This window comes from Anguilla anguilla, chromosome 1 (assembly GCF_013347855.1).
Source record: "Anguilla anguilla isolate fAngAng1 chromosome 1, fAngAng1.pri, whole genome shotgun sequence".
Lineage (NCBI taxonomy): Eukaryota > Metazoa > Chordata > Actinopteri > Anguilliformes > Anguillidae > Anguilla > Anguilla anguilla.
This window is the reverse complement of record NC_049201.1, coordinates 73826319-73844309: the sequence shown is the minus strand read 5'-3', so window position 1 is coordinate 73844309 and position 17991 is coordinate 73826319. Positions and strand designations below refer to the sequence as shown.

Genomic DNA, 17991 nt, shown 5'->3' with positions numbered 1-17991 from the left:
GGAAATGGTTTTGTCACAAACAGTGTGGAAGAACTTGACTGGCCTGCACAGATCCCTGACCTCAACCGCAACAAACACCTTTGGGATCAGTTGGAAAGCCAACTGCAAGCCAGGCCTAATCGCCCAATCAGTGTCCAACCTCAGTAATGGTCTTCTAGCTGAATGTAAGCAAATCCCTGCAGCAATGGTCCAACAGTAGAGTTTGTTATAGCAGCGAAGGGAGGGCCAACTCCATATTAATGCCCATAGTTTTGGATAAGATGTTTGCTTTCAGGCGTCCACATGCTTTTGGCCATGTAGTGTACCTCTGGGCTCTTGCTGACAGTTCTGCCTCTGACTATGTCCACCCTGTCTGACAGACCAATTTTCACTCATCCATTTTCCCTCAGAGCTGTGAATTGTAATGCCACAATTAGCCACTAGAGGTAGGCCTAAGACTTTTTTCCCCTCACATGCTGCGCTTCACATACAGCACGAGGATGGAAGTTTCAGCAGTAGCCACTGAGCTGTTCAGTGGCATTCGCCCTTTCGCACTGCAATTTGAACGTGGGACCAACATCACATTGAGCAAATGTTGGCGAAATTGTTCAGGAACTGTAGTAGTTCCAGACCATTCTGAGATTAGTTCTGATTAGGGACTCAAGGACAGAATAGTATAGTTAATGGTACCAAGGCATCTGCCAGATTCTTTAGTAAAACAAGGTTACAGTTATTTAACCAGGAAAACTCCCACAGCAGAACACTGTTGCAAGAACACAAAACCATTCAACATGGGGCATTCACCCAAAGGAAAATTCATGACTTCTCCACAGTACAAAGACAGGCATATTTTGTTCTCCAATTCATCAAGAGGAATAGTCTTACTCTTTTGTTTTGTTTCTGCAGTTTGGGGTTCTGAAGAGAAGAATACAATGAGAGAGGTAGAGATGTACGAGCAGTGGAGCCTGTGTGGAGACAGGAGCTAACATAAATTCATAAACTCATAAGCAGTATTACTGCAGTGTTCAGCAGAGTTTTTCAGCCCGCATCTTTACAACATTTCTGTTCTTTCCAAGCTGAATGTGTGGGATGGGTTACCCCCAGTGTAGAAAACTGGAAACATCCATGGCGATATATACACAGGAAAAAATGTACTCACCAGCCACTTTATTTGGTACATCTGTAAACAGCTGTTACATGAGCATTTCTGGCCTTTCTGTCAGCTTGAACAAGTCCACACATTTAAGGTGTTTTTGGCCACAGAACTGCCATTCAATGGATGCGTTTTATCTTACCATTCTCTGTAAACTCCAGAGACTACAGTGCGTGAAAATCCCAGGAGGGCAGCCGTTTCTGAGATTATGGAACCGTCAAGTTTGGCACCAACAAGCATACCACAAAATCGGTTAGGTTATGCATCTCGCCCGTTCTAATGTTCAGCTGAACAAAATTAAGCCTCTTCATGTCTGCATGGTTTATAGAGTTGCAGCCACATGATTCACTGTTTGGAGGAGCAGGCCACTTGTGCTAACGAGCAAGTATATCTAATACAGTGGCGCGTGTGTGTGTAGACAAGGCTGTCAAAAAGGAGTCATTTGGTGGTGGTGGTGGTGGTGGTGAGGGTGATGAACTTTGTAAATGTGTGAAAATGATTTGGGTTTTTGTTTTTTGTATTTTACTAAATTTACAGAAACAAACATTGAACATTAAAGGGGTAAGACAATTAAGAAAAGAAGCACCAGGTTTGGAGAATGAGCTGGACTTTTTATTTTCTCTGGTAACGGAGGCACTGGCTCAGACACTTGGAGGAAAAAAAAAGCTGTTGCCATTCACCCGTTAAACTCCCCAGGTGAACAAGCAGCATCTACTTGCACAAGGAAAAAAAAAAAAAAGGTGGGAGGAACTAAAAGGAACAAGGAAATGAGTCTTCAGTCCAACTCTGCTCCTACATTGAGCTTGTGGCAGGAAAAGGGTTAAAAATAATCAACCTACGTTACTGGTCCAAAATGAGAAACTGCCATTGTGGTGACACCAAACCCCAGTTTCAATCAGAAATTTCACATTATAACAGCCGTCCAAAGTTTTCATTGACTACACAGCTGGTGCGCGCCATCTCCGTGAATGCATATTACTCTTACTTGTGGTACTGTACAGAGAGTGTGTGTTCGGGTGTTGCCATTAGAAATGTAACCTTTTCCTATGTTTCACAGTGTTTATTGAGCAGGTATCCCCTTTCTATGCCCAGTCAGCCTGGCTTCAGTATCCATTTAATTGGCAGCGTAAAGCTTCAGTTATTCCAGCAGAGGGCACTCAGGGAAGCGTGTTTACCCAACATCATTTATCACTGTCAATCGCATCCTATTAATATAAATCACAGCGTCTGTACCATATCGAGGCGTCTCGTGGATGAGTAAGCCCGCTTCCCTGAATATGATCCAGTGTAATTAAGCCCTGTCAACCAAAGATAATTAAGTATAGCTGCTCTCACTTCAGTCTAAGATACATCAAGTCTCAAGCTTCCTCATCTCAAAACTGAACATGGCCTTGGCCTGCAGGGGGCACAACCTCATATTGAACAGTAAAAGCCATGTTGTCCAGTTTTCCTCCAGGTCTGGGAATGTACACTGAATATCAAATGGGTTTTATGCAGCCTGACAGCTCCAAGACAAACTGGCTGAGCTCAGTGCTCACAGTCAACAACAGCGAACCAGCACTGCCCTTATACCAATGGCATGCACAGGCAAAACCCGGATCTTGTGCCCTTTTTATTATCTTTCTTTAACCCATGTCTTAATTCAGGGGTCCCTTACCCAATAAGGGTTGTTTATGGTCCATTCATTTGTACTGACCCCGTGCTAAAGCACCCGACTGGACTAACCACGGTCCTCAATCAAGACCTCCACGATGAGTTTATAAAAGCTGGGCAGGAACACGAGCCTGCACCCCAAACCGGCCCCTCTCGGGTAAAGACTGGTGACCCCGAATTACAATCACTGACTGGCGAGAACTTAAAAGTGCCCACTGCACCCAGGTGTGACAGAGCCAGCTGACCGGGAGCGAGCTGTGCGAAGCCTCAGGGCGCAGAGTGACGGTGCTGGCTGCAGGAGACCGGGCCCCTCCTGCCGTGGGAGTGTGCTGCGGGATTAAGGCACTTGAGTGTGGTCGTGTGCGCGCGTGGCGAGTTGTAGCACTGGCGAGCGGCGGGAAGCGGAGCGGCTGGTCTGACTAGCTGCCGGGCGGGGTTTGGGTATCAGCCTGCGGGACATTCCCACGGCGGCTTACCCCTGTGTGCGTGCGCTCTTTCTTTAAACGGTTTTCTTTCTTTTTTTTTTAATAAACTGAGTGCAATCAATTTAAAATGAAACCCTGAAACTGTAGCTTTTCAGCAAGAGCGCAGACTGTTCAGCAAGTATAAACAGCAATGCAGTTCATAACAGATATTCTGCATTTCTTTCCCTTAACACACACGGCCTCTGGTCCAGTCACCTGCATTACCATTACAACCAAGTGACCCCTTGTCTAATTTCGTTTTTTTTTTTTTTTTACTTCACGCACATTTATTTTTCTCTGTTTCACTTCAGATACAGAACGACTGGGTCACCACTACTTTCTGCAGAGACTCAATACAGAACACAGAGGGCCGTATGCCAAACACACTGTTGGGAATGCACTGCAATAATCAGCCAGCTCTAACCCTGACCCACTGACACGCAAACAGGAAGTACCAGCCAAGAAGAATTGATGCGTTTCCGCTTTTTGTCCCCCCTCCCCCCCTCTCCCTTTCACAGATGGACTGACCTCAACGTGTTTTATGCTCATTGTTTGGGGGTTTGAGTAGCCCCTGAATGGAGATTCATTCACTGGGGGTTGGCAGTAAAACAGCTGGGCTGGTCTCATGCACCGAAAGTCTTCTGGCAGCTTTACCCGACTAAAGAGAGAGTGACCAGCGGCAGACTGGACGGGGAAGTAGCTTGAGTGGGACTGAAGTATGAAAAAGAAAACCAAAAAGGAGGGATGATGTCTGTGCCGAAGCAGATGTGTGTGCAAGTGCCAGGTGTCCTCGTCTCCTGGAAGAGAGACAAGATGGCTGCCGTTAGAAACCGTAATTACAGTGATACAGCCCCACTACAGCAGATGGTCAACGCACTCCATTGGTGTCATGATTCTCTGAACAGATGTGCTGAAACCTTGCTCTTTCCTCAGCTAGTCAAAGCCTGTCGGTGCACATCCTCCCTTTGGCAGGCTTTCAGCTAAATACACCCTAAACTGACCAGAGCACCATTACAATGCCTGAACATAATAGACTCAACTCCACTTCACCATCTGTCTAGACTTAGTTGTCGCAATGCATACAAGCTGAGCATTTCTCCGTTTGGACGCACCTGAATTACAGGCATCCAATCAGATTACAGAGCACCAAACTGAGAAAAAGCATATTTTGTTCCATGGACAGAGAGCTAGAGAGGCTCAAGTCTGAGATCAGTCCACCCATAATGTTAATGACTCCAGTCAGATTCCACATCCCCTTCTTCATCCACAGGCCTATCCTGTGTGTGTGTGAGTGTGTGTACGAGAGAGTGTGTGTGTCAGTCAAGTCAGTCTGCGCCTCAGTCAGCACCGGACCCAAGTCATGGTGCCCATCGCTGAGAGCCAACGTGCGAGTCTCACCGCTCAGGCTTGGTGCAGCTCCCCCAGGGGGTGGGTGGTCTCCCGGTCGCCCTCCTGCCCCTCACACTCGGGGCTGCCGGAGTGGAACTCGGCCACGTACAGGCTCTTGTCGATGCTGCCCGGGATGGGCTTGATGTCCGTCACCAGCTGGTCCTCGATGGCCTTCAGGTTGAAGCGGTCCTCCGACGTGATCAGGTTGATGGCCAGACCCAGGTGGCCGAATCTCCCTGAGCAACAGAGCGAAGGGAATCAACAACTCGCACTGCAGTAAACTCAGCTTTCACGCAGCTGTATGAACGACCCGTGCGCAACATAAGGATGTAATCAGTCCGTGTCTGGATAAGCGTTCGCTAAATGAAATGTAAAACACAGCGGTCCCGCGGCAGAGCCGGGGCGGGGTCACCGGCTGGCCCCTCACCTGACCTCCCGATGCGGTGGAGGTACGTCTCTGCGTTTTTGGGGAAGTCGAAGTTGATGACGACATTCACAGCCTGGATGTCAATTCCTCTGGTGAAAAGATCTGCAAAGGGAGACAAACAGACGAAAAAAAAAGAAAAGAAACTAAATACACAAAGCTTCCGACACACAAAATGTACATCTATCAGGCAGCAGGTGCCACAAGTACCAAAGGTAATGTTTGCTGGAGAATCCAATTTCGGCCCTTATCTGTGAGAACAATCAAGTGTGCATTGTGTGTGTAACTCCAGACACCTTACAGTACGGCAGTAAATATCTGAGCCCTTTATGGCGAAGTACACGGTGTTCCTGTGCTCAGTTCCGCTCATCTTTCAGACAGCAGTGTGGCACGGGGGTTAGCAAACGCGCCAGCCTTCTAACCACAAGCCAGCCGGCTTTATCCAACAGGTGGGCTGCTCCACTTTTCAGCAAGGCACTAACGCAGAAGTTCTTCAGTACAGCGTTACAACAGCTGTGCAATGTATAAAATGGAAAGACCTCAGGTCCTGCCGAGCGAACGGACCAGGGTAAGCAGCGCGGCTGCAGTGCCAGGTACAGCGTTTACCGGAGCTCTCGCGAACGCCGAACGTCTAGCGTTGACTTTGCGGCGCTGCCGGGACGCGGCAGAAAGGTTTGCAAACGAACGCCGCCGCCGCCGCAGATTAGGGCTGGGTTAACGGAGCGGTGCTGCATCACAGCGCAAGTGACTCAGGGTGAAGCCATCGGCCAAACACACAGCAGCACCGGCTCCGCTCAGCCCTCCCCTCGGGCCGCCGCTGCGATTATTACAAATATCACCTTCGGCCAATCGCAGTCCTCGCTGAACTACTCTTCAGTGCCACTACTGCTCAGGTACATGGCCAAAATACACACAGTCACAATTATCACAAAGATTTACTCCTTTTCCAGAGTTATCGTGGATTACCATTAGCCAGCTATGGTGACTCATATTTATCCACGTCAAACTTTCAAAGTAGGGACACAACTCTGAGTTTACTTCGTAAGTATATTGGGGGGGAAAAAATGTGACCATGGTACAGGTAAAAATCTGTTAGGACATCTGCAAAGCAAAACTGTACTACAGGCAGTACTGCATGAAATCATCTCTGATTTGATGGGCGATCTTATCTCTGATTTCCATTCTTCTTGAGGCTGGCTACCAGCGAAACGTGTGCAGGAGCGATGGACACTGTGAAAGACGGGAGGCCCACCTGTGCAGACCAGGTTCCTGCACAGTCCGTTTCTGAAGTCGTGGAAAACACGGTTCCTGTACTCCTGCAAAATACAGAAACAAACTGGGTTTAAGACCAGGTAAGCAGGTAAGACTGCCGCAATCAAACTAAGACTAGAGCCAGTTAGACATAGTCCTCCTCCTTAATGTGCTCAATATTTCCCAGACTTCCCTCACCAAGCCACCCTCTACCCAGCCCCGACTCCCTGACACCCATAGGCTGGTGTTGAGGCGAAGGTGGACGGCTCAACCCCACCCCCCGACAACAAAACCCTGGTGTTGAGGCGAGGGTGGAAGCTCACCTGCATCATTTTGGCATGGATGTAAAAGCAGGAGTAGCCCAGCTGTGTGATTTTCTTGGCCAGGAGCTCCACTCTTTGAGTGGAGTTACAGAAGATGATGGACTGGTTTATTTGCAACTGAAAAATGAGGAAAGATGAGTAGACGAGGGTTAGATGTGCGTTCGTATGCCCACAAAGGCTCTTGAACAAAGTAACAAGAAATGTCTTCTACTCAACAATCTGCACTAATCCAACAACTAACTGCTCCTTGGTTCAACCACCCAACTCTTTCATCCCTGGGTTGAAAAGTCCCTGCTTTTAGCGCTGAATTTAATACCGTAATCTCAATTCTACTTACTAGTTTCAGCACTATATCCTTAGCCTCTCCCATGCACCTGCTATGCCCCTTTACGTTATGTTGGAGGTTTGTGTACCGACATCCTGTCTCACACTGAAATCCAGGCGTAAGCTCTGATCTGTGGCTAACCGCTGTGTGTACAATTGTTAATCGCTTTGGATAAGTGTGTGCATACTGCCTGAATGTAAATATAATCCACAGAGCGCTGTGGAAAGCAGTGTGAAGACAGAGGGCCTCAGAGAGAAACGTGCTGGTGAGGAAATGCAGGTTCTGTCCCGTTTGCCAGGAGCACACAGGCTTCGGGCTTTGGGTCGGCGTGTCGCTGCATGCCAGAGTGGTGTAGGGAGTGCGTGCGTCTGTACGTTGGTGTGTTCGCGCCTTTTCATTAGCGTGCTCGTTTTCGTGTGTTTGTGCGTGCGCATCTGTGTGCGTGTGTGTCAGCATGTGTGTGTGTGTGTGTGTGAGCGTGTGTGCGTATGTGTGTGTCTGTGCGTAGGCGTATGTGTGTTTGCATATGTGTGTGTCTTACTGTGTGTGTGCGTATGTGTACGTGAGCGAGTGTGTGCGCGTATGTGAGTGTGTGTGTGTAACCTAAAGCCGGCGAGCATGCTCACCCTGGAGAAAAGCGTGTTGAGGCAGTGCACTTTCTGTCTCTCAGTGACGTAGGCGTAGTACTGGGTGATGCCCTTCAGCGTGAGCTCATCCATCAGGTTAATCTCATAGGGCTTCTGAAGGTGCTTGGCCTGGGGCGAGCAGGGAGAGAGAGAGAACACAGGTGGGCCAACGGAAAACACACACACACAGACACAGACATGCATAGTCAGATCAGATAAAGAGCACGGCTGTCACAGGTTTCCTGTGAGTAGCACACAGAGTAGATACACACACGTCAGAAACAGAGGGAAGACGGTCAGAGAACAGCACAGAGAGCAGATACACACACATCATTTCTGAAACACAGAGGGAAGAGAGCCAGGGAATAACTCAGTAGCAGGACATGGGCGGTTCATTCCAATCTGCTAAATGCTCCTTGGAGGAGCTAAGAGGCTCCCAGAGGATGCTTCAGCGAGGGTACACGAGTGCATCCTTCGCAAAAGCCTATTAGGGAACACGCAATGCGTATGAATGATCCGCCTGTGGATCCACTCCTCTACATCTGCCATGTCTTTAACTGACGCGGCTTCAAACTGACGCTCGCCTGAGCAAGGATGTTCCATTTGCCTGATGCACTCTGCCTCGGTTCCTCTGTCCTCGTATCTCGACCTCGCTCCTCTGCCTCGCATCCTACGTTGGGCGGAGCTAAGGAGCGATGAGGAAAGGACGCGAGGAAGAGACGCGAGGAGCGGAACCAAGCGACTGGACTGTGCGCAGGGGCAGCCCGTCCTGAGCGCGCTCACCATGAACTTCTGCACGCTGATGGGGAAGGTGGCCGAGTACAGCAGGATCTGCCGGTTCTTGGGCAGGAAGCTGATGATGTCCTCGATCAGGACCACAAAGTCCTGGGACAGGAGCTTGTCCGCCTGCGGGAGAGGGGAGGGGGAGGGGGAGGGAGAGGAGGCAAATGAACTGCTGAGCGTGCGTTACGGCTGCATCATACATCAAACCATAGCATTTTATTTATTTTAAGTTAGTTAGCAAAATAACTTGCCTTGGGGCACGTAGGCAATCTTTTGTCTAGCCTTACACACGGCCTCTGACGTTTGGTTGTTACTACAGTATCAGGTAAAATCAAAGTAAAAAAAAAAAAATAGATGAAAGATGGTCTAAAGCCCCATGGAGGCGTTATTCTTATTACACCTCAGATTACCGGCGTGTGCGTCCCTGTGAAGGGTCTGAAAGGCCAGCACGCTCGGCATGGCCTGGGACAGTGTGCATGTAAACAGGCCTGCCGCAGTCACCTTCATCACACAGTCAGCCTCAGCCTTTCTGCTAGCGCACACTGTGCATGTAAACAGGCCTGCCGCAGCCACCTTCATCACAGTCAGCCTCAGCCTTTCTGCTAGCGCACACTGCGCATGTAAACAGCCCTGCCGCAGTCACCTTCATCACACAGTCAGCCTCAGCCTTTCTGCTAGTGCACACTGTGCATGTAAACAGCCCTGCCGCAGCCACCTTCATCACAGTCAGCCTCAGCCTTTCTGCTAGCGCACACTGTGCATGTAAACAGGCCTGCCGCAGCCACCTTCATCACAGTCAGCCTCAGCCTTTCTGCTAGCGCACACTGTGCATGTAAACAGGCCTTCCGCAGTCACCTTTATCACAGTCAGCCTCAGCCTTTCTGCTAGCGCACACTGTGCATGTAAACAGCCCTGCCGCAGTCACCTTCATCACACAGTCAGCCTCAGCCTTTCTGCTAGCGCACACTGTGCATGTAAACAGGCCTGCCGCAGCCACCTTCATCACAGTCAGCCTCAGCCTTTCTGCTAGCGCACACTGTGCATGTAAACAGGCCTGCCGCAGTCACCTTCATCACAGTCAGCCTCAGCCTTTCTGCTAGCGCACACTGTGCATGTAAACAGGCCTGCCGCAGTCACCTTCATCACAGTCAGCCTCAGCCTTTCTGCTAGTGCACACTGTGCATGTAAACAGCCCTGCCGCAGTCACCTTCATCACACAGTCAGCCTCAGCCTTTCTGCTAGCGCACACTGTGCATGTAAACAGCCCTGCCGCAGTCACCTTCATCACAGTCAGCCTCAGCCTTTCTGCTAGCGCACACTGTGCATGTAAACAGGCCTGCCGCAGTCACCTTCATCACACAGTCAGCTTCAGCCTTTCTGCTAGCGCACACTGTTCATGAACACAAGCCTGCTCCAGTCACCTTCATCACACAGTCAGCCTCAGCATTTCTGCTAGCGCACACTGTTCATGAACACAAGCCTGCAGTGCTGCAGTCACCTTCATCACAGTCAGCCTCAGTCCGTGCATTTCTGCTAGCGCACACTGTTCATGAAAACAAGCCTGCTGCACAGCGGAAGCGCTTCCTGTGACACTGCCACACTCGCTCTTTTTTTGCACCTTTGTCTTGTGTACACGTTTTGTATACGTGTTTACACAAACTGCCTGCAATACGTGTAATTTTTCTTCACTGGCATTTTCACTATAGGGCGCGCGCCCACACACTCTCACACACAGAAATAAACACACACACAGACACACCCCACCTCACCTCATCCATCACCATCATCTGCAGCCGGTCCACTTTGGCCACGCCCTTCTTGATTAGGTCCAGGATCCTGCCTGGCGTGGCGATCACCACATGCACTGTAAATGAGGAAAGGGGGAGGGGGGGGGGGGGCAGTCAGGACCGGATACCACACACAGCACTGCATAACCCACCGGCTCATCCAGTCCAACAGAGCGCTGCGCTGCGATGCACCAGCCTAAGCTCACTACTGCCAAACAGCATCCTCCTCCACAAACACCTGCACGTGTTCTACGTCAGGCAACTGATGCAGCTCAATTTCTGTTGATTCTACCGCTTCTGCTCCAGCCTTCAACAGCCTTCGGCTAAATCTGGCGTACGCCAATCCGCTCAAGCAAATACGTTCAAGACAACACACGTCACCAGACAGCCACCGTTGCTAAGGTGCACTCATCTTCTACCTTCCCGGTACTGACAGCCCACTTCGGCGATTCGTCATTGTGTAATTGAAGTCTAATTGAATTGCACGGCTGGCGAAGACACGAACGCATCACCCGGCAAACATGAGAGGCGGCAGCCGACCCGGCGCGCGACACGGATAACCTGCGCACGTTAGCACCGTCCCGCGCAGAACACCACAGCAAACCAGCGTGCGAGAGGCGAGGGAGCGCACCCCGCTGCGGTGGGACAGGCCCTGGGATAACAGCCTGCGCACTAACCAACACAGAAGCCTGTGCATCTGCCCCATAGCAGGAAAACGCACCTAATTAACGTCTCTGCTCAACAATAACTCCTCAACAGCAGCTCGTTTCTGCAACTTACACAAGACGAGCCAAAGCTGCAGCAAATGCCGTTCTTTATCAAGTATATATATAGAGGTACCTGACATCGTGGTGACTGTTTCATTTAGACTTTGTATTACAGCTGTGTCAGCGTGGTTACCACACGCTCCCTGTATGATGGAATAAAGGGTGTAAATCCAGGGGTGAGTCCGCAGACGTAAAAGCGGCGTTAGACGGACTGCGAGCTCTGACCCGGCCGCGCAGCGCGCGCGGACGCAGCGAGGACGAGGACGAGGACGCGCCGACGACGCGCCGCAGCTCACCCGTTTCGTCCAGCCTCATGATGTCGTCCCTCAGGTTGGTGCCCCCCGTGGTCGCCATGACTTTAACCCCGCCCAGGTGCTTGGCCACCTGGATACTGATCTGGCTGACCTGCAGGGCCAGCTCTCGGGTGGGGACCATCACCATGGCTACAGAGGGGGGGAGGGAGGAGAGCAAAGGGGGGGGGGGGGGGGGGGATACAGGTAGAGAGGGAGAGAAAGAGGGAGGAAGAGAGAAAGGATGGGGGTAAAAGAGAGAAAGGGAGGGGGAGAGAGAGAGAGGGGGAGGAAGAGGGGGGGCAGATTAGTCACCTTCGTGTGAAAGAATAAAGTGAACCAATCAGGGAGTCCGTGCTCTTCTCTCGGTGGAGCCAGTCCATTTCCGTGGTGGAAGGGACGTGGGTGAAGGCGCTTCTGCCTGTGGATCTGACCATATGCGCGTGTCTCTGCCTCAGTGTGTGCTCAAGCCTGCCTGGAGCTGCCTCCTGTTCAGCAGATAAACATGTGCAGCGCGTGCACTGGAGCGTAGAGAGAAACGTGGCTTTGCCTGCGTGTGGCCATTACCAGAGTCTCTGCCACTCCGCAGGACCACACAGCCACGGAGCAGGACTGCAGGTCCACAGTGACTGCCTGCATCCCAATATAATCTGTACAGTGCCTGAGTGTAGAGCCCATAGGTCTGCATAACCAGAGACAGTGTGGCTGTACAGGGATGTAGCAGATTCACACAGTGACTATAGGTTTAGCAGGGTACAGTCAGTCATTTTTAAGGTCCATACCGTGACTCTGTGGTTCTGCCTGTCCAGACTGATTACAGGCTACAGTGTCAGCAGGGCAGAGTCTGTGGTTCTGCCTGTCCACAGTGACTATAGGCTACAGGGTTAGCAGGGTAGACTCAGTGGTTTTGCAGGTCCAAACAGTGACTATAGGCTATAGGTTTAGCAGGCTAGAGTCTGGTGCTGCAGGTCCTCACAGTGACTAAAGGCTATAGGGTTAGCAGGCTAGAGTCTGGTGCTGCAGGTCCTCACAGTGACTAAAGGCTATAGGGTTAGCAGGCTAGAGTCTGGTGCTGCAGGTCCACACAGTGACTATAGGCTAAGCAGGCTAGAGTCTGGTGCTGCAGGTCCTCACAGTGACTATAGGCTATAGGTTTAGCAGGCTAGAGTCTGGTGCTGCAGGTCCACACAGTGACTATAGGCTATAGGTTTAGCAGGCTAGAGTCTGGTGCTGCAGGTCCACACAGTGACTACAGGCTATAGGTTTAGCAGGCTAGAGTCTGGTGCTGCAGGTCCACACAGTGACTATAGGCTATAGGTTTAGCAGGCTAGAGTCTGGTGCTGCAGGTCCACACAGTGACTATAGGCTATAGGTTTAGCAGGCTAGAGTCTGGTGCTGCAGGTCCACACAGTGACTACAGGCTATAGGTTTAGCAGGCTAGAGTCTGGTGCTGCAGGTCCTCACAGTGACTATAGGCTATAGGTTTAGCAGGCTAGAGTCTGGTGCTGCAGGTCCACACAGTGACTATAGGCTATAGGTTTAGCAGGCTAGAGTCTGGTGCTGCAGGTCCACACAGTGACTACAGGCTATAGGTTTAGCAGGCTAGAGTCTGGTGCTGCAGGTCCACACAGTGACTGGGTTCAGCAGGATGGAGGCTGCTCATGCACTCACCCTGTATAAAGTCCTTCTTCAGATCTATCCGCTCCAGCAGGGGGATGAGGTAGGCGCCACTCTTGCCCGTGCCGTTCTTGGCACGGGCTAAAATGTCCCTGCCGGACAGAGCGATGGGAATGCTCTCCTCCTGTGAGCAAAGAGGAGCGAGGTTAACGAGCGCACGCACGCACACACACACACACACACGTACTCTCACACACACACACACACACGCACACACACACACACACACACGCGCACACACACACTCTACACTGTGAGGCAGACGCATGTTATTTAGGCACTGCAATCAGAGGAATCTACTCTCAGCACCGCAGCTCACACACAGTAACTCAGCGAGCCCACCGTGCTCTCAGATACGAGCCATTCCATTATTATCCTGGGGGCAAATTCAGACGTGTTCAAATCTGCAAATGGAGCACACACATCCACCCGACACCTTCCTGCAGACGCGTTTACACATCCTGTGTCAAAGCCGACAGGTTCCTCCACCCACCAATGTTTATATATGTCCCTGTAAAATCACAACAAATAACTCAAATGAAGACTGGCCCATTGTATAAATGTGAAGTTTGTGAGCCAGCTGCAGCCAATACCGCAAAACCTGCCTTCCTTGGTAACACTGAATCACACCGAAGGGAATCCCATTTTAGGAGCCCTTGCTCCTGAAACCTAATGTGTGACCAACTGGAAAAATTATTTTGGGGCACATCTTCTAACTGGGATGCATTAGCGTGCTTCTCAATCTTTCACCTTAGGAGCGCATGCACCCATGGAGCCCTGAATGGTACGAGGGGTGCACACTGGGAGGGGCCAGCTGTCCTGCTCACCGGACAACGAGCAGCAGGCAGAGGGCGCGACGCAGACAACAAGGGGCTAAGACAGGACGGGGGGGGAGGCCGAGTTGCAGTACCTGAATGGGGGAGGGTTAGGGTAGGGTAGGGGGGGGGGGGGGGGGGGGTGGGGTGGGTGGTGGGCAAGCCGCAGTACCTGAATGGGGGAGGGTTAGGGTAAGGGAGGGGGGGGGCAAGCCGCAGTACCTGAATGGGGGAGGGCTTCTCCCAGCCCATCTCAAAGATGCCCATCAGCAGCTCCCTCTTCAGGCAGTAGTCCTCAAACTCGTTGCCCTTGGTCGCCGTCACGTCCTGAGAGGCAGAGGGAAAAGGAGTGTTCTCAAAGTCACCACAAATCATCGTGTTTCCACAGGGCAGGGGCGTGTGTGTTCGTGCAGTTAGGGGCCTTTTTCAGCCCGGGTGCACTACAGGTGTAAATATATGTCCCATGCATGAGGGTAATCACGCGACACCTAAGGTCTACCTGATGAGCCTGGCCAGTTTTGATACCATACTTTGGATTAATATACTTGATGCCAACAGTCATTTCCAAGATTTCATTTTTAAAAACTGACATAGCAGATTGACGCCATATTAATCTGCATTTTGTAAAGTGAAAAGGGTGTAAATGTTCACAGATCTCTTGACTTAATTACAAAAAAGCAGTAACTGCTTGCAGTGTTTTGCATATGCGCTCCGGCTAGCTGTTAGAGGAGTTTGAGATCTGAGGAAAACGAGATTCACATGCACTCTATTGTAAGATGGCGTTGCATTGACCTGGACGGCGTGCATCAGAATTTCAGCTCTCCCAACTTACTGAGGTTCTGACTCGCGTGTCTTTGGGTGGGAGCTGCAGGCACTTCTTCCAGTCATCACCAAACCTGCAAGCAAAGAGCCGTGTGAGGGACTCAAACACGCTGGGAATCAGAGGGAGTGAGCGAGACTGGAGAGCGCTCCCACAGGACGCGCAGGGAGAGACGCCTGGGTCGTACCTGATGCCACCGCTGTTCTGGAGGGCGCTGCCTCCTTTCTGGGGGGTGCTGGGGGCCTTTCCTGCCTGAGAGCCCAGGGCGGTGGGTCCTGATGGAAGAGATGTTGGCTTCGGCTGTCCTCTGAGCTGCCCGTTCGGCTTGCTCATTCCCATGACCATGGAGGCAGGGTTCTCCGTTCTTGCTGTGGCCATTGCTATCTAAAGATTTCTCTGGACCCTCTGAGTTGGTGACAGTTTGAAGCTTAACTTTGACTTTACCCCCTCCAAATACTTTTGTCGCAGGTTTCTTTAATCTTAATGCCCCCAGGTGTAAACAGTTCCCAAAAGCAGAAAAAAAAAAAAAAAAAAAGCTGGGAACTAAAATTGTCCTTTTGTTTGGAGATTTAATTTTTTTAATTTTTTTTTTTTTTAATAGCTTTTATATACACACAAGTGTACGTACAGTGCGGACCTCAAAATAAAAGAGCGCCTGACGCGTGAAACGGGTTTATGTACACAAAAACTCTTCCATACGAAGAGAAATTAGCATTTCTATGAATAAATAGAAGATATGCACGTACACAGTATAGAAAATTATACGTGAACGTGTATAGTGGGAAAAGAATCCTGTTTCGGAACTGCAAAGGCAATCTGAACTGAAAAACGTCACTGCAAATGTTTTTATTTTCCGTTTGTTTTTTAAATCTTGAGTTCAGCTTAAATGCATCCTTCGCGCTTTTGTTCAAAAATGCAGTGTTCTTCGCCGTTTGTAAATCACTGCAATTACTTCTCTATTTTTTGTTTTTATATACACTCTGTTCTTAACTGTCGGTAAATTAATTACTTTAATCCTCGAGTTTCCAGTTTATTTAATCTTGGCAAGTCACTTGCTTCACAAAAAAGTTCCCTCTGCAAAAATGCAAACAGCACAAATTCAGAGGAATTTTAAATCCAAAAGTAGAATGGTTTGGAGGGGTTGAGTCAGGTATTCTTCCAGTTCCTGCACCCTTAAGGTTATCGCTCTGTCCTGTGTATGATGGATGAAGTCGCACCTTACCGACTCCTCAATGAAATAAGCCAGCAACTTCAGATCTATCACCTGCCAGGACAGAGAACAATATAAATGAAACACAGGTACGCTGCGGGGGAAAAAATCAATGACTAAGCCCCAAATATCACTGCTTAAGTTCACACAGGACGCCGCAAGACCTCGACCACTACATGAACGGCTGGTGCAGACAATAGATTTTAAAGAAAAAAGAACGGCTCCTGGCAGCATTCGATTACATATTTGGCGCAGTATCGATATTCATTTGAAAAAGCGTCACGTTAAACGTCACACTACGCAAAGAGTACAGCTGATTGACTGTCGGCAGCTAGCTAACACTGCTGCTTTAGCTCCTCTGTGGCTCTTCAGAAGACCTCGTGTTGTGCGCTCCCACAGGATTCCCTTTCAACAGACGTTCGCGAGAAAAGCCTCCGTAAATAAAACGCCAAAGTGTTAACTCTAAGCTTAAGGCGACAGCTAACATTAGTTTACAGTCCGTAACTTCCAATGCCAACGTTATTCAATGTTATCTGCCCGACGTGTCTGACAATAGCAGTCTCCCCAACTAATGTTAGCAACTTAGCTTGGCTGAAAAACTGAGGCAACTTAACGTTAGTTATGCTGATTACAACAAGCCAACTTTCACCACTAGACTAGTAACATTTCATTAGCTAATAGCTTTCTTGCTAATTGACGGCTATGTTTAACAACGTTCGATTACAAAGGTAACTTGACCGGAGATTTTGAAACTTCTGAGTTAGTTAACGTTAGTCGATAGCTATCTCGCTTACTTCTGAAATGAACAGCTGCTAACGCTAGCCAAGACCCAGCTGCAAACTAACAACGCTGTTAGGTGTTAGCACTAACTGCCAAGAGACGGTTAGGTAACAAGAGCAACGTAGACAACTTCATTACTACAAGTTGCTACTTGGTAAAATAAAACATTGTGAAAACATCCTTCTGAAAGCTGAAGCTAAACTTAACCGTGGCTTTTCGTCATAGCCTTCTACAGTCTATGGTAGAGAAGATGAAACCGCTCGATTTGAACTTTGGTTCAAATGGGTCAATTTAACTGACGTTAGCTTAAATCATTCACATCGGTTAAAGGTAGTCAAACTAACGTTATTAGACTATCTAGCTATACCCAATAAAATAAACGCATACACTGTTTAGTTAACTAGCCAATTCTAAGAGGCAGACAGCTAAAGTTAACCATTAATTATATTTAGACTATACAGCAAAATTAACACGATCTATCAAATTAAATCAAGGGCATTCTGGACAGCATGCTAGCTAGTTATTTATGAACGTCAACTATGACGAGCGCTAAGCCGTTCAGCCAAGTGAGGAAACTTTTCAAGGGCTAGCAAGATTCAAACCCACGCGCTAGCTAACTGATAGGGCGAGTTACCTCGCTACTTATCCGCAACAAAGCGGCAAATCTGCTTACAACCTAGCCTAGCGACCAATTTCACTCGACGCTATGTGCGTTACCAACTGGTACTAGCCAGTAAACGGCTAGCTAACCAAGTTAACGTTAGCTTCAATACACGGTGGCTGTTGAGCCACGGTGGCTGATAAGATACAGCAACGTTAGACTAACAGCGTTGTTTGATATCTAGCCATCCACGGCTAACTTCGATACACCAGAAAGTAAAATGTTAGAATACCTGCTTCGTCCATACGTTAATTAGCTACCTAGCAAATTACGAAATTTAAATGTTCTCTGTCGTTACAAGAAGAAAGCTTTTCGCCGTGTGTAAGCTTGGCAATATGCTTAGCAAACGTATTTGGTTAGCCAGCTAGCTCGGACTCTAACTGTTAGACTAGTCTAAGTTTGTTCCCTTTCTTTCGATTAAGTTAGAAATAGATATAGCTACCCGTGTCTGTCCTTACGAGGGCTTTTTTTTCTTCAATTGTACAGTTGAAATTAATCTTAAATTCTTCCTTTCTTATGCGTTTCGTTTTTCAAGATATCCACTTCGCTCAACTCGGTACTCTATTGTCTCTTCTCTGTAGAAATTGGCAATTCAATATGGCTGCTCTCTCCCCCATTCGTTGTAGTTTCGCACATAGTGACGTATGATAAGCGCCTTTGGTGCCTGATGGGTGTTGTATTTCCTTGTCAATGCCGATGGAGGGCAGTGTATTTTCACCACAGAACAGTTCTGTGATATTGACGTTGATAATGAAATGTATTCTGGTAAAGGCAAAAGCGATGAAGACCGTTAGGCGAAATTGTAACATTAACA

General features: G+C 49.2%; 1 protein-coding gene across 2 annotated transcripts; it reads right to left on the bottom strand.

Annotated features, from left to right (window-relative positions):
- Nucleotides 1–1722: 1722 nt before the first annotated feature.
- On the bottom strand, nucleotides 1723–17799 carry ddx61 (DEAD (Asp-Glu-Ala-Asp) box helicase 61). 2 transcript variants are annotated; one of them, XM_035422387.1, is made up of 14 exons: nucleotides 17620–17799; nucleotides 14714–15790; nucleotides 14539–14602; nucleotides 13929–14033; nucleotides 12886–13015; nucleotides 11221–11367; nucleotides 10140–10234; nucleotides 8371–8493; nucleotides 7588–7716; nucleotides 6637–6753; nucleotides 6315–6378; nucleotides 5066–5167; nucleotides 4648–4874; nucleotides 1723–4046 (listed from the first exon to the last, which is right to left on the bottom strand). In XM_035422387.1, exons 2-13 carry the CDS (start codon nucleotides 14902–14904, stop codon nucleotides 4651–4653), a joined length of 1491 nt encoding a protein of 496 aa, XP_035278278.1. In that variant the 5' UTR covers nucleotides 14905–15790; nucleotides 17620–17799; the 3' UTR covers nucleotides 1723–4046; nucleotides 4648–4650. The 2 variants fall into 2 exon arrangements, with proteins under 2 accessions (XP_035278278.1, XP_035278286.1); XM_035422395.1 differs by having other exon boundaries at nucleotides 17636–17782.
- Nucleotides 17800–17991: the final 192 nt, after the last annotated feature.

Excerpts from the sequence above, each read along its gene's own strand:
- ddx61 (XM_035422387.1), bottom strand. The coding sequence starts at position 14,904 with ATGGCCACAGCAAGAACGGAGAACCCTGCCTCCATGGTCATGGGAATG. Across the intron at positions 11,368-12,885 it reads GAAGAAGGACTTTATACAGG|CCATGGTGATGGTCCCCACC; the intron begins GTGAGTGCATGA and ends CCCCCTCTGTAG. Across the intron at positions 6,754-7,587 it reads TCAACACGCTTTTCTCCAGG|TTGCAAATAAACCAGTCCAT; the intron begins GTGAGCATGCTC and ends CTCATTTTTCAG.